This window comes from Aureococcus anophagefferens (assembly GCF_000186865.1).
Source record: "Aureococcus anophagefferens unplaced genomic scaffold AURANscaffold_44, whole genome shotgun sequence".
In the NCBI taxonomy this organism is placed as follows: Eukaryota; class Pelagophyceae; order Pelagomonadales; family Pelagomonadaceae; genus Aureococcus; species Aureococcus anophagefferens.
In genome coordinates, this window is record NW_008705599.1 from 167,275 (window position 1) to 190,236 (window position 22,962).

The following is a 22,962-nucleotide window of genomic DNA, read 5'->3' on the forward strand; positions in this document are numbered from 1 at the left end:
CGCCGCGGCCGCCGCGGCGCGCCGGGCCGCGGCGGCGCGCGCCGCGGCCGCGGCGGAGGCCCAGCGCGCCCAGGGCGACGCCGCGGCCCTGGACCGCGACGACCTCGCCGCCGCGGCGGCGGCGGCCTTCGAGGCGTCGCGCTGCGAGGCGCGGCGCGGCGCGGCGTCGCTCGCCGCGGCCGCCGAGGAGTCGCGCGCGCGCGACGCGTCCGCGCGGTCCCAGCTCGCGGAGCTCCGCGACGCCTTCGCGCGCGCCGCGGCGTCGTCGGCCGACGGCCGCGCGGCGGCCGCGGCGAGCGAGCGGCGCTGCGAGGACATGGGCGCGGCGCTGGGCGACCTCCAGGGCAGCAAAAGAGAGCGAAATTCCCAACTTCAAAGGCTCATATCTCGGCCGTTTTCCACTCGTTTTGGCTGATTTTTGGACAAGCGATCATCTCTCGGAGCGCTCTCGAAGCGTGGATGTTTTTTCCGGAACGCGCGCGCGCGGAACACTCACGTTGAAGCGACGTTGAATCACCCTTTTGCTGCCCAGGCGACTTGGCGGACGTCGTCCGCGCGCAAAAGGCCGCGCTCGCGGACAAGGGCCGGCGCCTCGACGAGGCCGCGGCGCGCGAGGCGCGCGGCGAGGCGGCGATGGCCGAGGTCCGGGCCGAGCTCGCGGAGGCGCGGACGCGCGCGGACGGCGCGGAGCGGTCCGCGGCGCTCGAACGCGACCGGAGGGCCGCCGCGGTGCGGGGCCTCGAGCGGGACCGGGACGACGAGGCGCGGGCGCTCAAGGCCGCGGCGCGCGACGCGCTCGCCGCCGCCGAGGCCGCGGGCCGCGCGGCGTGCGCGGGCGCCCGGCGCTACGCGTCGCTGGCGGAAGCCGCGACGGCCGCGGCCGAGAGCAGCGCGGACGAGGCGCGCGCGCGCGGCGCGCGCGTCGAGGACCTGACGCGGCGCCTCGACGAGCTCCGGCTGCGCGAGGACGCCGAGGCGGGCCGCGAGGACGCGCTCCGCGACGAGCGCGACGCGCTCGCGGACGAGCGCGAGCTGCTCCGCGAGGACCTGGACAAGTCGGAGGCGCGCCTCGCGGCGCAGGTCGACGCGGAGATCCACCTCCGGGGCGTCGTCGCGGAGCTGCGGGGCCAGCTCCGCGACCGGGGCGACGTCGTCGTCGCGGACGAGGAGGCCTGGGAGCGCAAGCTCGCGGAGAAGAGCAAGGCGCTCGACTACGTCGAGGCGGAGCTCCTCGGGCTCACGGAGATCTACGAGCGCAAGGAGCGGCGGCTCCGCGCGGAGTTCGACGCGGAGCGCGCGGCGCTCAAAGCCGACCTCGCCGCGCGCGACCAGCGCCGGCCCCTCGCGCCCGTCGCGCCGCCGGAGGCGACGCCGCCGCCGCCGCCGGCGTCCGCGCCGCCGCGGAAGCCGCCGCCGCCCCCGGAGGACACGGCCCACCTCGTCCCCTACTAAGGAGGAAGAGTGGGTCTTATCGCTTCGGGGTGCCCATCACTCGGGCTCGGCGTCGATGTCGGCCATGCTCGCGTCCTTGGGCTTCTCGCATGGCCATCATCGGCAGTCCTCGGTCGTGAGGTTGGCGACGAGCGTCGCGAACTCGACGAGCTCCAAGACGCCGTCGCCGTTCGCGTCGTAGAGCGAGAAGAGCTGGTCGAGCTTCGCGGGCGAGACGTCGACGTCGAGCTTCTCGAGGGCCCGCAGGAGCTCCTCGGGCTGGATGACGCCGTCGCCGTTGTCGTCGACGTCGTTGAAGGCCGCGTCGATGGCGCCCTCGAAGTGGTCGATCTCGCAGAAGACGTAGTGGCGCGCGGTCGCCGCGTCGGCGACGACGCCCGCGTCCGGCGCGGCCGCGTCCTCGTCGAAGGAGTGGAAGCGGTGCTCCTTGACGGCGCTGAACATGTCGAGGAGGCCCGCGATCTGGAGGTTTCCCTCCTCGTCGCCGTAGGACGCGACGAGCTTCGCGAGCGCGTCGTCGGCGATGTCCAGGCCCGCGCTCCGGAAGCCCGCGCGGAGCTCGTCCGGCTGGAGGACGCCGTCGCCGTTCTCGTCGAGGCGCGCGAAGATCTGTTCCAGCGCTCCCTCGTGGTGGTCGCAGCCCATGGCGGCCATGATGTCGTACTCGGTCCGGGGCGGCATGGATACGAAGGACGACAGCGACGACACGGCGCGCGACGTCGTCGCCAGGGAGGCGCGGCGCGGCGCGGCGCGCGCGGCGCGGAGGACGGTTCGCGCGAGCATGGTGCGAGTTGAGGTCGGTAAGGTGCTGACCGTGGGTCTGTGCGCGTGGGTTTCGTAGATGCTGACAATGCGCGCGGTGCTCGTGTGTGCTCGAGCACGATCTCAGGATCTGGTCTCACATCGCTGGGCTAAAGGAGCATGAATGTTGACACCCCCTTTACTGCAGCCGATCTATATCATTCCAGTATATCATTCCAGCCGCGCCGGCGCAACCGCCTCAAAAGTTAAAACCAAACAACGCGTCGACCTCATCCGTCGTCGTTCTAACCTCTCTTCTCCCGCCTCACACCCACCTTCTCCACCATGCGCGAGTGCATCTGCATCCACATCGGCCAGGGCGGCATCCAGGGCGGCAACGCCTGCTGGGAGCTGTTCTGCCTCGAGCACGGCATCCAGCCCGACGGCCAGATGCCCTCGGACAAGACCATCGGCGGCGGCGACGACGCCTTCAACACCTTCTTCTCGGAGACGGGCGCCGGCAAGCACGTCCCCCGCGCGGTCTACGTCGACCTCGAGCCCACGGTGTGCGACGAGGTCCGCACGGGCACGTACCGCCAGCTCTACCACCCCGAGCAGATCATCTCGGGCAAGGAGGACGCGGCGAACAACTACGCGCGGGGCAGGGCCACACAAGAGAGATTCAACGTCACTTTAACGTGAGTGTTCCGCGCGCGCGCGTTCCGGAAAGCATCCACGCTTCGAGACCGTCCCGAGAGATGATCGCTCGTCCAAGAATCAGCCGAAACGAGTGGAAAACGGCCGAGAGAGGAGCCTTTCGCACCCTTGTGCTGCCCAGGCCCGCGGCCACTACACCATCGGCAAGGAGATCGTCGACCTCGTCCTCGACCGCATCCGCAAGCTCGCGGACAACTGCACGGGCCTCCAGGGCTTCCTCGCGTTCCACGCGACGGGCGGCGGCACGGGCTCCGGCCTCGGCTCGCTCATCCTCGAGCGCCTCTCCGTCGACTACGGCCGCAAGTCCAAGCTCTCCTTCTGCATCTCCCCGGCGCCGCAGATCTCCAACGCCGTCGTCGAGCCCTACAACTCCGTGCTCTCGACGCACGCGCTCCTCGAGCACACGGACGTGACCTTCTGCCTCGACAACGAGGCCCTCTACGACGTGTGCCGCCGCAACCTCGACATCGAGCGCCCGACGTACACGAACCTCAACCGCCTCTTCGCCCAGGTCGCGTCGTCGCTCACGGCGTCGCTCCGCTTCGACGGCGCGCTCAACGTCGACATCACGGAGTTCCAGACCAACCTCGTGCCCTACCCGCGCATCCACTTCATGCTCACGTCGTACGCCCCCGTCATCTCGGCGGAGAAGGCGTACCACGAGCAGCTGTCCGTCGCGGAGATCACCAACTCCGTCTTCGAGCCCGCGGGCATGATGACCAAGTGCGACCCCCGCCACGGCAAGTACATGGCGTGCTGCCTCATGTACCGCGGCGACGTCGTCCCCAAGGACGTCAACGCCTCCGTCGCGACCATCAAGACGAAGCGCACGATCCAGTTCGTCGACTGGTGCCCCACGGGCTTCAAGTGCGGCATCAACTACCAGCCGCCCACGGTCGTCCCCGGCGGCGACCTCGCCCGCGTCATGCGCGCGGTCTGCATGGTCGCCAACACGACGGCCATCGCCGAGGCGCTCTCGCGCATCGACCACAAGTTCGACCTCATGTACGCCAAGCGCGCCTTCGTCCACTGGTACGTCGGCGAGGGCATGGAGGAGGGCGAGTTCTCCGAGGCCCGCGAGGACCTCGCGGCCCTCGAGAAGGACTACGAGGAGGTCGGCGCCGAGACCGCCGAGGGCGAGGGCGAGGAGGAGGACTTCGGCGAGGAGTACTAGGCGAAAGCCACCCACCACACCCGGCCCGGGCCGCCGGTCAAGTCGATCTAAGCGCGGGTGAATTCTATTCTTGGCTTTTTTTGGGGCGCGCGGGCAGCTACCTTGGCGACGACGCGGGCGTCGGATGGCGGCTAAGTACAATAATTATTGTAGGCTCTAGGTAAACGCGCCGCCTTGAAGCGCATTTAAAAGCCTCCGACGACGGCTGCCCCTCGGGAGGAGGCTCGTCGGCTCGCGCCGCCCGCCCCGCGCCGATGAAGCGCACGCGCAGCGACGACTCGCTCACGCAGTCGGACGGGTCGATCGTCCTCGACGTCGGCGGCGTGCGCCACAAGACGACGCGGTCGACGCTCGCGACGGGGAGCGGCTACTTCGAGGCGCGCCTCAACTTCGACGGCAGGGAGGAGGACGGCGGCGCGCTCTTCGTGGACCGCGACGGCGAGCTCTTCCACTACGTCCTCACGCACCTGCGGAACAACGGCCTGCCGCGGTCCGTGACGGACCGCCTCCCCGCGGACGCGCGCGCGCGCCTCGTCGTTGAGGCGGAGTACTACGCGATGCCCGCGCTCATCGAGCAGCTCGTCGTGCCGCCCGTGGGCGCCGCCGTGCGGCTGCGGGCGACGGACGGGCCCAACCGCATGCCGGGCCTGAAGCCGTCGACGACCATGGTCTTCGGCAAGATCGCCGAGTACGACCCAGGGCAGCACAAGAGAGCGAAATTCCCAACTTCAAAGGCTCCGATCTCGGCCGTTTTCCGCTCGTTTCGGCTAATTCTTGGACGAGCGATCATCTCTCGGAACGGTCTCGAAGCGTGGATGCTTTTTCCGGAACGCGCGCGCGCGGAACACTCACGTTGAAGCGACGTTGAATCACCCTTTTGCTGCCCAGGTACGACCACGCGGCGCGGCGCTGGACGATCAAAGTCCTCGCGGAGTTCGGCGACGGCCACCCCTTCAACTGCTTCGACTGGGGCGAGCCCGTGCCCCTGGACAAGATGAAGATCGTCGCCGACCACGAGGCCTCCGGCGAGCTCTACCACGACGTCGAGCACGCGGGGTCGTTCGCGCACTTCGCGGGCGACGAGGACCTGCTGCGCATGCCGAGCACGGGCATGCGGAGCTACCGCGGCGCCGGCGACTACGCCTGGGAGTACCTCCTCGGCGACGGCACGTGGCTCGGCCGGCAGAACGACACGGACGCGTTCGGCCCCGCGGCCTTCGACTCGCCCGGCGGCAAGGTCGTCGCGGCGCTCAAGGAGGCGAACGAGTGGCTCCAGACCATCGCGGCCGAACTCTGCAACATCAACGAGAAGGGCATCTCGAAGAAGAAGGTGCGGAGCGCGCCCGCGCCCGCGCCGGCCGCCGCGCCGTGACGCGACCTAAGCCCACTTCGACGCACGAGCGTCGGTTCTCCGGCGGGGTCGGTGTGGCAATACACGAGGCTTAGACCGCGACCTCGACGGGCGCGTCCGCCGCCGCGGGAGGCGCGTCGCCGCCGCCCTGGCGCTCGCGGACGTACTTGGACTGGCGGCCGACGGTGAAGCCGGCGCCCGCGATGGAGCGGATCCAGTCGCCGCGCCGGCCCTTGCCCATGATGTGGCAGTGGAGGTACTCGGCGAGCCTCTGGTGGCGCCGGAGCGGCGTCTCGGGCATCGCCGCGGCGTCGCAGAACCGGTCCGTCGCCGCGGCCCAGGACAGGCGCCGGCGCATGCGGTCGCTGAGGGGCGGCGGCTCGTGGCGCAGCGCGAAGGCGTAGTGCGTCGCGAACTCGGCCTTGGTCTCGAAGGGGAGGCACGTCGGGAAGTCGTAGAAGAACTCGTTCGACGGGTGCTTGCGGATGACGACCCACTTGCCCATGGCCAGCGCCTCGGCGATGGTCGTGCAGAGCACCTCCGTTTTCGACGGATTGACCAAGACGCGGAAGTCCTGGCAGAGGGGCTCCGCGTGGTCCCGGCGGCCGTGGAAGACCGCGGGGAGCTTCCGTTTCGCGAACGACCTCGCGACGTCGTGGCGGTGGAGCCCGTCGCCGACGACGTGCACGGGCCCGCCGGGCAACGTGCCGCCGAACTCCCTGGCCGTGTGGGCGAGGAGCCGGCCCAGGTCGTCGAGCCCCTTCTGCCAGATGAGCTTGCCGATGAAGTAGGCGCCTTCGGTGCCCGCCGTCCCTCGCGCCTCCGTCTCGGCCCAGGGGTTGGACGCCGCCGCGGGGAGGGCGCCGCCGCTCAGGAAGGGCTGGCGCACCTTGCGGCCCTCGCCGACGTCGAGGAACGCGCCGCGGACGCCGTGGACGTTGCAGACGACCTCCGCGTCGTCGTTGCCGACGCGCGGGAGCGTGTTCGACAATTTGACGATGCGGTGGCAGTGGCCGTTGGTCATCCAGCGGCTCATGAGCAGGGCCATCATGGCCTTGAAGGGCCCGACGACGGGGTGCACGAGCTCGCCTAAGAGGCCGCCGCACGCGCGCTCCGTGGCCGCGTAGGACACGTAGTGCGTGTGGACGACGCCCACGACGTGGCCCTGGGACCGCCAGGCCGACGCGTCGCCGTCGACGAAGGAGTACCAGTTCAGGTGCTCCGGCTCCTCGAGGACGACGACGTCCGGCGCCCAGGCGCCCGCCTCGGCGCCGCCGCCGCCGTCGTAGCGGCGGAAGTCCGCGCGCGGCAGCGCCTCGACGGTGCGCCCCATGGGGTAGATGGACCCCTGGGGCGTGTGGTAGTGGGCGTCGTAGAAGGCGATGCGCAGCTTCTCCGCCGCCTCGGCCATGCCCGCCGTGTCCCGGACCCACGCGGCCACGTACCGCGCCTGGTCGCCGCGCGTCTCGAAGCGGATGTCCTTGTAGACCTCGTGCTGCCGCTCCGGCTCGAGCCAGGGCAGGTAGAGCGTCACGGCGCCGTCGGGCCGCCCCGCCGTCAGGTGCGCCGCGCGGAGCAGCGGGTTGATGGCCGTGCCCGTCAGCCAGGGCACCGACGCCGTCGTCATGATCAAAATGCGCTTGCTCGCGTCGCGCAGGTCCGACGCCGCCGTGTGCGGTCGGATGGCCGTTGCTGCTGTGGGTTGCGTGCCGAGGCGGCCATGAGCGATTTGCGCGGCTAGCACTAGAGCCAACTTCAAACTCAGAGCGCTCTTCATAGCTCGCCGCGGGCGGAAACTACACCTTGGCGACATTGAAGAGTATTGAAGTCACAAAGCAGCCCCGAAAAAATCATCATCTGGCGAGGTATGTCGGGCTTCCGCGGCGTGCGCAAGTCCATCGCGCGCGCGACGGGCGTGCACAACGCGTTTAGCGCGCAGCAGAAGGACGTCGACAGCAGCTGGGTCATCGAGGAGGGTCCGACGCCGGCGCCGGCGCCGGCGACGCTCGCGTCGCCGGCGCGCGCCGTGCGCAAGTCCGTCGCCCGCGCCACGGGCCTCCACAACGCCTTCTCGAGCCAGCAGAAGGACGTCGACGCCTCCTGGGTCGTCAACGACGGCAGGGAGCCGCCGGCGGGCGTGCCGCGCCGCAGCTCCGACGGCGACGCGCGGAAGTCCGGCGTCGCGCGCGGCGTCCGCAAGTCGCTCGCGCGCGCGACGGGCGTGCACAACGCCTTCAGCGTCCAGCAGAAGCATACGGGCGCCTGGGTCGTCGAAGAACATAAGACGCCCGAGACGCCCGTCGTCCACGACGACGAGGAGCTCCACGTGCTCAACACGGCCGAGCCCGAGTTCGACGGCCGCGACCGCTGCGGGTTCACCAACTTGCCGAAGCGGCCCTTTACGGCGCCGCCGGAGTCGGGCACGTGGTGCGACGCGGGCGCCGCGGGCCTCTTCAACGTGCGCCAGAGGGGCTACGACGCGCCGCCCGTGGGGCGCAACGAGACGATCATGACGAAATTATTGGAGCTCAAGAAGCCGTCCGCGGCGGCCGTCTACGACGTCGTCCACGTCGATATCGTGACGTCCCCCGCGAAGAAGGAGGTCGACGTCGTCAAGCACGCCCTGCGGCCGCCGAAGCCGGGCCGCAAGTCGCCGCTCGAGGGCCTCGTGCCGTCGATCCTCGTCCTGAACGTCATCGTCCCGGCGCTTAAGGGCGACGACGACGACGGCGCGTGCCACCAGCTCTGCGTGACCTGCGAGCTCAGCGCCTGGGCCCACGCGGAGCTCGCGCGCACGGCGCCGAAGCACGGCTACGGCCAGCTCAACCTGAAGCTCGCCGTGAACGCCATCGAGGACCCCGCGCTCCGGCTCTGGGCGACGTTCTGCCGCGACGCGCGCCGCGAGGCCCGCGACGCCGTCGGCGAGACGCGGAGCCGCTTCAAGCTCTTCTGCGGCGTGCCCGACGCGGAGACGCTGCCGAGCCTGTTGCGGCCCTACAACGCGCGGCCGCTATTGGTGCGGGAGCCGGGCCAGATCTACTTCCACGACGGCTTCGGCGACGTCGCGGGCTTCGACGTCGACGGCTTCAAGTTCCACCCCGCCCAGCGCCTCGCCGTGCACACGGTCGCGCCGTCGTTCCAGGACCGCACGGTCAACGTCGCCGTGGCCGTCGAGGCGCGGCACGCCCGCGAGCTGCCGGAGCGGCTCCTCGCGGCCGTGCAGCTCCGGGGCGTCGGCCGCGAGCACGGGAAGCAGTTCGAGTGGTGGACCAAGTTCGCCAAGCCGCGGCGCAACACGGCCTAATGCGCTTAGATCCCGCCGCCGAACCCGTTCCGCTGCTCGCGGCCCTCGATGCAGAGGCCGTGGTCCGTCTCGAGGCGCCGCCCCTTCCGTCGCCCGCGGTCCGGGTCGTCCGCGTCGAGGCGCCGCCGCCAGAAGCCGCCGCCGCCCGCGGCGAGGAGCTCGTCGAGGGTCGGCTTGGGCTTGGCGCACGTCGTCGGCAGGTGCGCGTAGCGCGCGGCGATCTCCTGGACGTAGGGCTCGTCCCAGTTCGTCACGAGGTCCGCGAGCACCTCGCCGTGCTGCTTCACGGGCAGCCGCGGCGCCGCGTCCGTCGGCCCCAGACCCAGGAACGCCTCGAGCTTCCCCATCGTCCGGTTGTAGAGGTCCAGGCTGCAGAGGTCCCTCTCGTACGTGAGCCGCAGCACCGCGGGCGCCGCGCCGTCGACCTCCAATAAACTCACGATGCCCTGGGCGTAGGACATGAACTGCTTCTCCGCGTGGATCCACAGCCGGAAGAAGTCGTCGGAGAGCGTCACGTTCCGCGCGGACTCGCGCGCCTCGTCGTACTGGACCCAGACGCCGCCCTTCTGCGCGAGGCACACGGAGACGTACTGGGCGAGCTCGTTGTCCCGGCTCAGCCAGACGAGGTGCGTCGCCCACTTGAGGAAGTCGGGCAGCTGCTTCGTCCTCATGTGCTTCTGGAAGAGCTTGAAGCCGACGATCTCGCGGCCCCGGTGGTGCGCGGCCATGTGGTCGAGGAGCCGGAGCGGCTCGCTGCGCCGCGCGGCGAAGACGTCGTCGGGCACCTCGACGTCGCCGTCGAAGCCGTCCTTGTCGGACGTGCGCAGGTCGTACTGGTGGAAGGGCTCGCCGTGCATGAGGATCTGCCGCCGGTGGGCCCGCAGCATGGCCACGAGCAGCGAGCTGCCCGTGCGCGGGCCGGAGAGCACGACGAGCCGCTTCGACCCGGGCGCCGGCGCCGGCGCAGGTCGCGCCGAAGCGACGGCGAGCAGGAGCAGACGGGCTGCCCCGCGCGCCACCATCGTTCAGTGCTACAACTTGCAGTACAAGCGGGAGGAAACGTCGGCCAAAAACCCAGTTTGCCAGCGCATGGCTGCGTCGATGCATGCCTTCGCCAGGAGCGCCACGCTCGCGGCACCGCGCGCGCTCTGGCGCGGCGCCGCGAGCGCGGCGAAGCCGCCGTCGGCCTGGGACACGCCGGCGGCCAAGGTCGCCAAGTTCGCCTTCTTCGGCGGCCTCGTCGGCGGCACCTTCTGCCTCGGCTGCTGGCAGAGCCAGCGCTACTTCTGGAAGGTGGACCTCCTCGAGCAGCGGCGCCTGGCCCTCGCCGCGGCGCCCCTGCCGCTGCCCGCGGGCGCGACGGCGGCGACGCTGGCCGACGACGCGCCGGAGCTCGACGAGCGGTGCCGCCGCGTGACGCTCCGCGGCACCTTCGACGCCGCGCGCACGGCCGTCGTCGGCCCGCGGAGCGCGCCGCCGGGCGTCGGCACGCAGGCGACGGGCCTGGGCACGTCGCCCCAGGGCCACCTCGTCTTCACGGTGCTGACGCGGCCCGACGGCTCCGAGGTCGTCGTGAACCGGGGCTGGGCGCCGCGCGGCGCGGACCCGGCGGCGACGTGCCCGCGCGGGAGCGTCGACCTCGTCGCCGTCGTCGACGGCGGCGAGACGCCGGGCACGTTCTCGCCCGTCAACACGGCCGAGGACATCTTGTGGGTCGAGCTTCCCTTCCTCCGGTCGCACCTCCGCTGCGGCGGCGACGCGCTCCTCGTCAACGCGTGCCCGGCGGACGGCACGGCGTCGGCCTACCCGAAGCCGCGCACGCCGGACCACCTCGTCACGGCCGCCGTCATGCCCCAGACCCACGCGGCCTACGCGGCGACGTGGTACGCGCTCTCCGCCGCGGGGGCCGTGATGACGTGCTACGTCTAAGCCGGGTCGGACATGGTACGCCGCGGACGGCCGCCGGATGGAGCATGGCACGCCGCAGTCATGATGCTTACGCCGGGTAGACGACGGGGAGGAGCGCGTGGTCCGCGGGCGCGCCCGGCTCGAGGTCGCCGAGCCACGCCTCGTAGGACGGCGCGTCCTCGTCGTTGACGCAGAGCATGCCCGCCTCGTCGATGAGGTGCGCGCCGTCCGCGAAGAAGGACACGGCGACCGCGGTCCGGTCCTCGAGGACGTTCTCCGGCGCGCTGTGCAAGAGCCAGCCGTGGTGCCAGGAGACGTCGCCCGGCGCGTAGGCGCCGTGGTCGACGACGTCGTAGCGGCCGTCGCAGTCGCCGTCCTGGCCGTACCACATGGGCAGCGCGAGGTCCCGGTGCGACCCCGACGCGTAGGCCAGGCCCGTGCCGCCCTCCTCGGACGCGGGCACGGCGTGGAGCGGGAACCAGCACGTCACGAAGCCGTTCGTGTCGAGGGGGCTCGTGTGGAGGTCGCTGTGCCAGTTCGTCGGCTCGTCGCCCGCGCGTTTTTTGAAGATGCAGTCCTGGTACAACCGCACGCGGTCGCAGCCCAAAAGCTGCGCCGCGACGCCCGCGAGCCGCGGGCACGACGCGACGCGCCGCGCGGCCGCGTGGCGCCGGTGCGCGTTGAAGGTCTGCAGGAATGGCGCGCGCTCGCCGTCGTGGAGGTCGTTCATGGCCTCCGCGTGCCGCACGGCGTCCGCGGCCTCGGCCGCGGCGATCCTCGCGACGGGTTCGGCGATCGCCGCGACTTCGTCATCCGTCAACAGACTTCGCGTGCAGAGGTGGCCGTCGCGCTCGAAGCGCAGCAGCGCCGACGCCGACAGCGGCGGCGCCTCCTCCGAGAGCGACTCGAGGCCGGCGACGTCGGCCGCGGCGTCCGCGGCGACGCGGAGGCCGGCGCCCGCGACGAGCGCGTCGAGGTCCAGGGAGTTGAGGGCATTCGCGCCGAGGGCGCCGTCGACGTCGTTGGCGCCGAGGGCGTCGTCGGCGAGGACGCGGCGCGCTGTGCAAGGACGGCGGCAGGCGGACGGTTTCGGGGCGCTACCGCGCCGCGCGCGCGTCGCGGAGCTCGCCGGCGAGTGCGCCGGCTGCGGCGCGATCAAGGCGGCGCTCCGGGCGGCGAGACAGGCGACAAGGAGCACTGAGAACATGCTGCTTTGTCGCCTCAAACAGAGCTCCATCGCGAACATCAATCCGGCTTCGCCACAAATTCGCCACAGGCCTCGGCGCGGAGCATGGGACCCGACGCCGCCGCGCCGTCGGGCATCGACGAGGAGCCGCCGCTTAAGAAGGCGAAGACGGGCAAGGGCCGCTTCGGGCGGTCCAAGGAGGAGGACGAGCAGCCGCGCGTCGCCTTCCCGTCGAGCGACAAGGCGCCGCAGCTGACGCTGTCCGGCGACCGCCTGACGGTGACGGGCACGACGGGCGGCGGCGGCGGCTACCGCATGGCGCGCGGTAGCCACGGCGTGAGCGCCGGCTGCTGGTACTGGGAGTGCGCCGTCGCGACCGACCGGCCGGAGGGGTGCCACTACCGCGTCGGCTGGGCGACGAAGAAGGCGCCGCTCCAGGCGCCCGTGGGCTACGACCGCTGGAGCTTCGCCTACCGCGACGTCGCGGGCGCCCTCGTCCACGCGTCGAACCGATTGGACGGCTACGGGTCCGAGTGGGGGCCCGGCGACGTCGTCGGCTGCATGATCGTCTTCGGCGACGGCGCGGCCGAGGACCTCGACGACGAGAAGCCGCCGGACGAGGCCGCCCGGCCCGACGGCGGCGACGTGTCGGCCACCAACTACGTGCGCTTCTTCGTCAACGGCGTCGACCAGGGCGTCGCCTACGCCAAGCTCCCGCCGGGCACGTACTTTCCGGCCGTCTCCGTCTACAAGGCGGGCCAGGTCACGGCGAACTTCGGCCCGGCCTTCGCCCACGCCGTCGCGGACCTCGACGTCAAGGACGCCGTCCCCTCGCCGCGGCTCTGCGTCGAGCGCTCCGCCGCGCCGCTCTCGGACCTCATCCCGCCGCCGCCGCCGCCGCCGGAGGACGGCGACGAGGACCTCGCCGCCGCCGGGGAGCCCGTCGCGGTCTAGCCTAGATCCCCTCGTGTTCCATACTAGGGCCGTTAGACGTCCTCGAAACAGACGGCCGACGTCGCGTTGCTCGACACGTTGTATTTCAGCGCGAAGTAGAACAGCACGGAGACCATGCCCTCGCTGCGGTAGCTCGTCAGGCTGAACGCGCCGCCCCAGAGCATCAGGAACTGCACCGCCGGATGCTGGATCATGTTCCGCTGGTTGATGCCGCTCTTGAGCCCGAGGTCCTGCGCGAGGACCTGGACGATGCCGTAGCCGCCCGCGACGCGCAGCGCGTAGTTCATGTAGAGATCGGGGATCCACGTGATGAGCCGCTTCGACGCGTTGTAGCGGCAGTCCCAAAACGCCAGCATCGCGAGCGGCAGCAGCATGACGAGCGGCGCGGGGTCGATGGTGCTCGACGAGCCGCGAAGCTCGACGCGCCGCAGCCCGAGCTTGCCGTCGACGTAGGCGTTGGCCCAGTCGTGCCAGTAGATGTTGCAGAGCACGACCACAAGCAGCAGCTCCCAGGGCGCCCCTCGCGCGAACCACACGGGTTGCGCTTGCTGTCCCTCGCCTTTGGCGCGGACCTCGGCGAGCTCGGCGCGCAGCGCGCGCACCTCGAGCGCCAGCGACGTCGTGTCCATGGCCGAGAGCTCGATCTCGGCGGTACTCATCTATCTACTCGTTTACGTGCTCTTCATCTGGGCCGTCAGGCCGTGCGGTGATCCTGAGAGCTCGAGCATCGATTGCCACAAGCTTCAATATAACTTCACCAAAAACTGCAAGTAAAACATTAAGACCGGAAGTCCGAGCATATGGCGAAGACGGAGAGGTCGGCCGTGCCGAGGTCGTGGCCGTAGAGGTACTTGTTGTCGTGGAAGGGGTTGAACTTCCGCTGGACCTGGCGCGTGCCGCTGAACTGCGTGTGCTTGAGGCCGTCCTGCTCGCTCGTGTCGCAGGGCACGATGGGGAGCTGGGTCCGGCGCATGAGCTGGTGCGTGCCCTCGACGGAGTGCTTCGCGGGGTCGAAGAGCGTCGACAGCGCGATCTCGCGCCTGCGAGGGCCGCGCGCGGTCGAGCGACGGAACGGAAAAGAAGGGAGACGCGGCGGGGCCGCGCTTGCCGAGCATGCGGTCCGCGAAGACCGTGCGCGCGGAGAAGAAGTAGAGGCGCACGACGGAGTCGTCGTCGGAGCGGAAGGGCACGAGCACGTCGAGCATCGCGTCGAGGTTCCAGACCGGGTCCGCGGTCGCGGGCTCGTGGCGCGACTTGATCTCGAAGCCCGCGTAGGACACGATGCAGTAGGGGTTCATGTCCTTCGCCGGCGCGCCGACGTTGAAGAGTTGCCGCGCGCGGTGCACGGAGACGACGATCTTCACGGGCTGCCGCTCGAGCGAGGCCAGGTTCGCGAGGCTGTCCTCGCGGCGCGGCAGGTCGTCGACGGCGCGCGCCTTGGGCGACGCCGGCTCGTCGGCCGACGGGCTCTTGGGGACGGGCTCGGGCCCGGCGTCGGGCGGCGTCGGGGCGGGCGCGGGCGCGTCGTCGCCGTCGCGCGCGGGCGCGGCGAGGACCTCGCAGCCGTCGGGCGGCTCCGCGTCCTCGAGGGCCTCGGCCGCCGGGAGCGGCGGCGGCGGCGAGGGGAACTCGCGGCTGAGCTCGATGATGCGCTCCTGCTTGGGCGACACGGCCTCGGACGGGCTCGGCGGGTCCGGCGGGTCCGGCGGCGCCGGCGCGCGGCGGAGAGGGCTCCGGAAGAAGGCGAAGAGCGACGACGACGTCGCGTCGTCGTCGGCCCGGCGCCGCGCCGGGCTCCCCAGGACGACGTCGACGTCGTAATCCGCGTCGGAGGACGCGAGCTCGTCGTCGCCGGCCGCGGAGCTCGACTTGGCCGCGCTCGGAGGCGGCACGGACGCGCTCTTGCGCCGCGGCCGCTCGCGCGGCGGCGCCGTCGCGGCGTCCTCGTACTCGGCGACCCGCGGCGGGACGGCCGCGGACTTCCGGAAGCGGAGCGGCCGCGGCGGCGTCGCCGGCCCGCCCCGGCCGTCGAAGTGCATCATCGGCGTCGAATTGCTGCGGTCCACGCGGCAGAGGTTGTGCCAGCCGCTCCGGTGGGCGTGGTACGCGTCGTCGCCGCTCGTCGTCGCGGCCCGGGGCCGCATGGTTCGGGAGGGGCCCCGCGGGCGGTCCCCGTCGGTCGTGTCCCCGCGCGCGGCTGCAGCCCACCTCGTCTCTCGAAGCAACCACACGAAGCCGAGGGGCAGCTTGTGTTCAAAGAGACAAAAGTTAACGTTGAAGCGGCCCTAGCGCGCGGCGCCGGGCACGGGGATCTTCGGGAGGGGCGCGGGGAGCGGGGAGCAGATGTCCCAGTTGACGATGGGGAGGTCGAAGCGCGTGCCGTTGGCCTCGGCGACCATGGTCTCGAGGATGACGCCGCCCGGCGCGCCGAGGAACGAGTCGACGCCGTCCCAGGAGGCCATGCGGTGGAACCACTCGACGTTCGCGTCGCGCCACTCGCCGACGAAGGCGCCGAAGCTGTCGTCGCCGCGGACGACGGCCTCCATGCCGAGGTGGTCGTCCATGTACTGGTCGTAGTTGTCCTCCGTGAGGTTGCCGTGGAGCGCCTCGAGGTAGGCCTCGATGCCCGCGAGGTCCATGTAGCCGCGCTTCGCCCGGGGGTGGTGGAGCCACTGGATGTAGAAGGGGTAGGGGTCCGAGCCCACGAAGTGGTTGAGGCCGATGGCGATCTCCGCGCCGCACGCCGCGGGCAGCTCCTGGTCGACGACGAGGCCGCCCATGTGCCGCTCGACGAAGGCCGCGGCCTCCGCGGGCGTCGTCGAGGCGTAGGACATGCTGTAGGGCCAGACGGGCGGCAGGGACTCGGCGCCGTAGGGCTCGATGGTCCGGAGGCGCGAAAAGTACGCGGCGTTCGCCGTCGGGATCTTCCGCGGCGCGCAGTCGTCGGCCCCGGACGCGACCGTCGGCCCGTCGTAGGACGCGAAGGTGTCGCTGACGATCTCCACGAGGATGCCGTGGGGGATCTCGACGAGCACGCTGTAGAGCGTGAGGTTCTCCGCCGGGATGAAGCGCGCGCGCGGCGAGAAGGGCACGCCGTCGCGCCGGTAGAGCTCCGCGAAGGGGTCCAAGGACCCCGCGGCGAGGGTCATGTGCATGTCCGCGAGCTCGTCGGCCGGGTTCGCCGCCTCGCTCAGGTTGCCGTGGAGCCACTCCTGGTACCCGTGGAGCTGCACGAGCGACATCGGCCCCGTGGGCTTCCGCGACGTCTCGACGAAGTGCCAGTGGAACTGCGTGTTGTTCGCGTTGTGCGGGTCGTCGGGGCTGAAGTTGACCCACTTGATGTTCGCGCAGGACCCGTTGCCGCCGTCGACGAGCTGGTCCGTCCAGAGGCCCCCGACGTATTTCAGCGTAAAGTCCTGGGCCGCGAGCGGGTCCGCGCAGGCGATCGTGTTCTTCCGCGGGCGCAGCGCCGGGAGGGCCGAGACGATCGCGCAGAGCAGAGCCGCGGCGACGGGACGGCGTCCCATGCTGGCGTAAGGGCAGCCCTTCTCTTCGCCTCCCATGAAACACGATGCTTGACTTCGGCACGGTCGACCTGCTCCACAGATCGAGGCGCGGCAACATGCGCGTTAACTTGCGCGGACTTGCGCGGCACATGCACGCGAGACGCGAGCCCCAGTATGTCTTACCAACACGTTTAACAGCACACGTCGGCCGTGAGCGCGGGCTTGGCCGCGTTGCGGCACTCGTACCGCAGCGCGCCGTCGCGCTCCGCGCGGGCCAATAGGCGCCGGTCGTGGCCCCAGGTCGCTTTTGTGTACGACTTCGAGTTCTTGTCGTGGTCGGTGGCCGGGCACTCGCCGGGCCAGTGGAGCCAGCACGACGCGCAGCGCTGGCTCGTCCAGAGCGCCGGGGCCGCGGGCGCGTCGCCCGGCGCGCCCGCGCCGAGGCCGAGGAAGTCGCGCGCGCGCGCCGTGGCCTTCGCCGCGAGCGCCGTCGCCGTGGTGGTCGTCATCGTCGCCCCGGCGCGCCGGAGGTCGCGGGCCCAGGCGTCCGACGCCGCGAGGTCCGCGACGCCGCAGAGCGCGAGCCCCCGGCCCGCGCAGGCCTCGGCGGCCGCTCCGCCGTCGCGCGCGCGCGGCGCCGCGGCGCCGACCTGCGGCCGCGCGGGCCGCGGTCGCGGGGCGCCGCCGAGGAGGCGCCGCCAGAGGCCGTCGTCGTAGGGCACCGTCGTCACCTCGCCCTTGGCGGGCCCGCGGAACGCGTAGAGGCGCACGGCCCTGTTGTCGATGTCCGTGAGCGCGATGAGGTCCGTGCCCGGGAGCCGCGTCATCGCGTGGGGCCGCGAGAAGTGCGCCGCCGAATACGGGCCGTCGACCCAGTTCACGCTCCGGGTCCGCGCCGTGAGGAGCCGGCAGGCCTCGCCGACCTCGAAGAGGCCCTTGCACCCGGCGCCCTGCTGGGGCCCGGAGATGACGTAGAAGAGGCCGTCGGCCTTGACGGCGTCGCGCGCGTGGTGGCCGTTGCAGGCCGACTGGACCTTCACGGCCCGCGGCGCGGCGGACGCGTTCCGCGTTTTCAGGACCAAAACGGCGCCCATCGTCGTCGCGAGGAGCTCGTTCTCGTCGTCGGCGAACTGGAGCCCCGCGGCGCCGTCGGCCTCGAGGATCCGTTTCGCGGGCATCGCCGCGCCCGTGCGGCGCGGGTCGAAGGCGAAGACGCCCCGGGAGAGGTGCGCGACGTACCCGGCGCTTCCGTCGGCCGAGACCCGCACCATCCGCAGCTTCCCCGAGTGCGTGAGGTTCGCGCCGTCGACGACCAAGGCGAGCGGCGCCACGGACGCGTTGCCGAGGCCGGCGAAGTCGCGGCGCGCCGCCATGGCCGCGAGCGGCTCGGGCAGCGAGACGCGCCAGAACTCGGCGCCGTGGTTCGAAGTGACGTACGCGAAGCCGCAGGTCGGGCAGGACGCGACGCCCGTCAGCGACACCCAGGTCTGCGGGTCCGAGGCCGCCGTGACGCGCGTGCCGTTCTTGTCGAGCGGCCAGGACAGCGCGCCGACGGCGCCGCCGAGCTTCGCGTCGACGACGAGGAGCGCGTTGATATTCGAGTCGGCGATCACGACGTAGCGCGCATCGATGGCGTAGATCCCGACGGGACCCTTGCCCGTCGACGAGCATTGCGGCACGAGCGCCGCGACGACGACGCATCGGATCGCACGCAGGAGGCTCATCGGCACTCGATGGCTGCTTCCTTATCGGATCGCATGCGGGAGGCCCATCGGCTCGGCTCTTTGGTTCAGGTGCAGTTCAACGTTATCGCGACGTGGACCCCTCGGACGCGGACGACGCGCGCCGTCGCGGGCCGCGGGCCGCGGCGGCGCTCGTCTGGCGTCGCCGCCGCCGCTTGACGGGCGGCAGGGAGCCCCGGCGCGGCGGCGGCGGCGGCGCGACGCGCGGCGCCGCGGCGGTCTGGACGTCGACGATGCGCGCGGCGCGCTCGTCGATGGACCGCGACACGAGGAGGCGCCGCGCGCGGAGGTCCGCGAGGAGCGCCTTCGCGTCGACGCCGCGGCGCTTCATGTCCTTCAACGAGCAGCCGAGGCCCCGGCTCCCGAGGACGTCGGCGACCTTGCGCGCGAGCGCCTCCCGCTCGCGCCGGAGGCCGTCGAGCGCCGCGCTGTCGTCGTAGAGCGCCCGGAACGTCGCGCCGTCGTCGCTGCGCTCGTCGTCGTCGTCGTCGTCGACGGCCGCGGCCTCCGCGGCGAGGCGCCGGTAGACGCCCCACTCCTCGAAGACGGGCTCGAACAAAGGCGCGCCGCCGGCGGGGAGCCGCTCGTCGTGGCCGACGACCAAAAAGCCCTGATCCGCCGTGGCGGCGTGGATGGCCTCGAGGAGCTTCGCGCGCTCGGCCCTCGCCAGGTACATGAAGCCGCTGTGGCGGCAGAAGACGAGATGGTAGGCGCCCTCGCGCAAGCCCTCGACCTTGCGCAGATCCAGCGACGAGAACGTCACGCTCCCGCGGAACCGCGGCTTCACCGTCGCCGCCTCCGCGCCGTCGGACTCGTCCCGGCCGACGGCGAAGAGCGCCGCGCGCACGTCCTCGGGCAGGTCTGAAAAGCTGTCGACGCTCGCCGCGTTGTCGCCCGGCGACGCGATCTCGAGGCGGTACCGGCCCGCGCGCGCGACGGCCAGCGAGTCGCCGTCGAGGTCCGTCGCGTCGACGGCGACGTCGCGCTGGCCGCCCATCCTCGCGCCCGCGCCCGACGACGCCCAGCGCCGCCAGTACGCGGCGAGCGCGTAGGGCTCCTGCCCCGTGGAGCAGCCCGCGCACCACGCGCGGACGACGGCGTCGCCGGCGCCGCGCGCCGCGTCCGCGACGCGGCGGAAGACCTGCGCCTGCAAGAAGTCGAAGACGTGGTTCCGGTTCCACTGCGTGAAATTGATGCGCAAGAGGCCGTCGAGCGCCGCGTCCTCCGCCGCCGTGCGCTCCAGTGCCGCGTAGGCCGCGACGCCGTCGGCGTTCGCCGGGACGTCGACGCCCAGCACCGCCAGGCGCTGAATGATGCGGTGGCGCACGACGCGGAGGCAGGACGGGTGGAAGCCGCGGCTGTCGTAGCCCCGCGCCTTGAGCAGCTGCGCGAGCGCGTCGTCGCGCTGGTCCGACGGTTTTGTGAGCGCGTCCTCCGGCGGCGCGGGCGCGGGCGGGCAGCTCATGGGCAGCTCGGCCATCATCGGCGTTGGCGCAGCACCTTGCCTGCGAGCCCGGCCCTCGACTGACTCGAGAGAAACAATCGTCTCACGTTTCGACGCGACCCGGACGCCATCATGCACTACGGCTCGACGGGGTACGAGGAGCTCAAGGAGAGCGAGTCGCCGCTGCTCCGGCCGGGCTTCGACGAGATTTCCGGGGGCGCGCCGCCGAAGGAGTCGGAGTACCTGAACGTGAATCGGCGAACGCGCTCCCTGTTGCCCCGCTACTGCGGCTTCCTCGTGCTCTTCGCCGTGTTCCTCGTCATTTTCCTGCCGATCTTCACGTCGGACACGAAGCGGCACACGCGCCACGAGTACGTCCCCTCGCCCGAGGATCGCGACTCCGACGACTTCGCGCCCGTCCTCGTGGCGTCGTTCGGCGAGGGCGAGTACGAGTTCGACCTCTACTGCCACGGCTGGCTCGACGACCTCGACTTCAACCCCTTCCACTGCGGCAAGCCGGACTACACGCTCTTCTGCCCCCAGCTCTGCGCGGCCGGCACCGCGTGCGCGGACGTTTGCGGAAAGGCGTGCGAGTCCGAGGAGGACTCCTGGGCCGCCTACTGCGTCATGGACGCCTTCGCGAACCTCGAGGAGACCTGCGCCGGGACCTACGACCCGCAGCCGCCCGCGCGGCGCCTCGGCGACGAGAAGTCGAAGGAGAAGAAGCCGGAGATCGACGAAGACGAAGTCAACTGGACCCAGTCCTGCGGGTCGCACGCCATGTGCTCGGGCTGCGACGACATGAAGAACGAGGGCTGCCGCGCCATCTTCGAGGAGCTCCAGTCGTTCATCGGGCTGCCCGACTTGGACGAGTTCCGCGCGAAGATCGCGTACGGAATCGAGATGGGCACCATGGGCGAGCCCAAGCCCTCCGTCGCGGCCATCGCGCACTGGTCCCTCATGCCCATGATGCTCGAGCCCGACTACCTCATGCCGACCTGCGAGAACATGGGCTACGCCTACGCGCCGCGGCCCGGCTTCGACGGCGACCGGCCGCCGCCGCCGCCGGCCGAGCACCGCGCGACCCCGACGGCGTGACCACGAGTGTTTGAAAGACCAAAGAGCGCTCGCGCGTCCGTCGGGGACAGCGGCCTCGCCCATGTTAATCCATTTGCCTCAGAGCACCGATGATGCAGTAGATGGTGTGCACATTGAAATCATTCACTTTGCCTTTTGACGTCATCGGGGGCAGCCTTTCTCGAGTCCCCCATCCGCGCAGCTCGTCGTCGTCGCCCCGCGCCTTGAGCGCGTCGCGCCGTTCCGACGGTGTTGGTCATGCACTACGGCTCGACGGGGTACGAGGAGCTCAAGGAGAGCGAGTCGTCGCTGCTTCGGCCGGGCGTCGCCGAGAATTCCGGGGGCGCGCCGCCGTCGAAATACCTGAATCGGCGAACGGGCTACCTCGTGCTCTTCGCCGCGTGCCTCGTCGTTTTCCTGCCGATCTTCACGTCGTACACGAAGCGTGACACGCGCACCGAGTACTTCGGGACGGACGAGCCCGCGTCCGACGACGACCTCGAGCCCGTCCTCGTGGCGTCGTTCGGCTCGGGCGAGTACGAGCTCGACCTCTACTGCCACGGCTACCTCGACGACCTCGACTTCAACCCCTACCACTGCGGCAAGCCGGACTACACGCTCTTCTGCCCCCAGCTCTGCGCGGCCGGCACCGCGTGCGCGGAGATTTGCGGAGCGGCGTGCGAGTCTCCGGAGGACTCGTGGGCCGCCACCTGCGTCATGGGCGCCTTCGCGAACCTCGAGGAGACCTGCGCCGGGACCTACGTCCCGCAGCCGCCCGCGCGGCGCCTCGGCGACGAGAACTCGAAGGAGAAGACGCCGGTGATCGACGAGGACGAGGTCAACTGGACCGCGGACTGCGGGACGCACGCCATGTGCTCGGGCTGCGACGACATGAAGAACGAGGGCTGCCGCGCCATCTTCGAGGAGCTCCAATCGATCATCTGGCAGCCCGAGTACAACCTCTTCCGCGCGAAGATCGCGTACGGCATCCAGCTCGGCGAGATGGGCGAGCCCAAGCCCTCCGTGCAGAACATCGCGCACTGGTCCCTCATGCCCACGATGCTCGAGCCCGCCTACCTCCGGTCGGCCTGCGAGAAGATGGGCTACGCCTACGCGCCGCGGCTCGGCTGGGACGGCGACTGGATGCGGCCGCCGCCGGTCGAGTACCGCTACCCCGGCGACGTCATAGTCTAGTCGTAATCACGGGCGTGTGAAGACTAAAGGCCGCTAGCGCGTCCGTCGGAGACGACGACCCCGTCCCGCGGCGAGCGCGCCGCCCCTCGGAGAGCGCGGCCCGACGCGCGCGCCGTCCCTCGAGAAACGACGGCCGTCGAATCCGCACACCGCGATGCGCAACACATCCATCGATCCCCAGCGCTGGGGCAGGCGTCGGTCCCGCGCCGGGCGCCTCGAGCGAGCGAGCGAAGCGATGCGGCGCGGCCCTCACGTGATGGTCAGGAGGTCGCGAATGCTGCGCGGGGCGACGGCGTACGCATGCGCGCGCGCGCGGTCGGCGCGCGCGGTCGGCGCGCGCGGTCGGCGCGCGCGCCCGCCCGGCGCCCCCGCCCGCGGTGCCGCGCGCCGCGCTGGGGCACGCACCTTGGTCGCGGCTCCGTGCGCATGCCGACGAGGATGACCGCCGGGATGAAGCCGTAGTAGACCACCGGCCGCAGGTACTCCAAGGCCTTGAAGCCGAGCTTCTGCAGGTTCGCGGTCTTGCTCTTCTTTTTGGCCATCGTGGAGCGCTTCGCCGCTTCCCAGCCCGAGCTATCCCCGCGGCGACGTTGACGGCACGCAAACTTGTTGAGCTTCGAGGGGCTGGGGCTGGGTCTTCCCGGGGAACGAAACAGCCCCGACCATGGCCTTCCGGCGCGGGTCGCGGACGGGGGTGCAGAAGCGCGAGTTCACGGAGAGCATGGACGTGGCCGAGACCCCGAGCTTCGCGGCGAACGCCGCCGGCTACCTCGAGAAGCGGGCCAAGACGCCGCCCTACCTCTGGCAGAAGCGCTACTTCAAGGCGAGCGGCCACTACCTGCGCTACTACGGCGACGAGGGCTGCGCCGTCCTCCTGGCGGCCATCGAGCTCCGCGGCGCCGCCGTCGCCGAGGCCGGGCCGCGCGCGCTGGCGATCACGACGGCCGCGGGCGAAAAGATCCTGCTCCGGGCCAAGGACGAGGCCGACGCGCAGGAGTGGGTCGCGGCCCTCGTCGTCCTCCAGCGGGGCCTGGAGGCGGCCGGCGAGGCGCGAGCCCGGCGTGTTCTTTCCTTCCCTTTTTCCTCCCCGGCGTTTTTTTCCCTTCCCCTCGACGTCCATCCGCCCTTTCTTTCCTCGTTCCTCCCCGACGGCCGCCGTCGCAGGTGTCGACGCCGCTCGACGTGCCGGCGCTCGCGCGCAAGTCCGAGAAA

General features: G+C 71.3%; 4 protein-coding genes across 4 annotated transcripts; 1 reads left to right on the top strand and 3 right to left on the bottom strand.

The window, feature by feature from the left end:
- Positions 1-2,511: 2,511 nt before the first annotated feature.
- Positions 2,512-4,086, top strand: AURANDRAFT_60342 (tubulin alpha-2 chain; the record flags this gene model as incomplete). The annotated part of the gene is made up of 2 exons (XM_009043106.1): positions 2,512-2,847; positions 3,032-4,086. The coding sequence occupies 2 exons, from the start codon at positions 2,539-2,541 to the stop codon at positions 4,082-4,084; spliced, it is 1,362 nt and encodes a 453-aa protein (XP_009041354.1).
- A 1,659-nt stretch (positions 4,087-5,745) lies between these two features.
- Positions 5,746-7,077, bottom strand: AURANDRAFT_2181 (hypothetical protein; the record flags this gene model as incomplete). Its single annotated transcript, XM_009043081.1, has 2 exons — positions 5,746-6,255; positions 6,325-7,077. Coding segments are annotated over 2 exons (1,263 nt in total), but the record flags the coding sequence as incomplete, so codon positions are not given.
- A 1,667-nt stretch (positions 7,078-8,744) lies between these two features.
- Positions 8,745-13,416, bottom strand: AURANDRAFT_67616 (hypothetical protein; the record flags this gene model as incomplete). Its single annotated transcript, XM_009043129.1, has 4 exons — positions 8,745-9,742; positions 10,603-10,607; positions 10,740-11,706; positions 12,837-13,416. The coding sequence occupies 4 exons, from the start codon at positions 13,414-13,416 to the stop codon at positions 8,745-8,747; spliced, it is 2,550 nt and encodes an 849-aa protein (XP_009041377.1).
- Positions 13,417-13,565: 149 nt separating this feature from the next.
- On the bottom strand, positions 13,566-19,518 carry AURANDRAFT_67617 (hypothetical protein; the record flags this gene model as incomplete). The annotated part of the gene is made up of 5 exons (XM_009043128.1): positions 13,566-13,827; positions 13,877-15,072; positions 15,094-16,203; positions 16,497-18,030; positions 18,131-19,518. 5 exons carry the CDS (start codon positions 19,516-19,518, stop codon positions 13,566-13,568), a joined length of 5,490 nt encoding a protein of 1,829 aa, XP_009041376.1.
- Between the last annotated feature and the right edge of the window lie 3,444 nt (positions 19,519-22,962).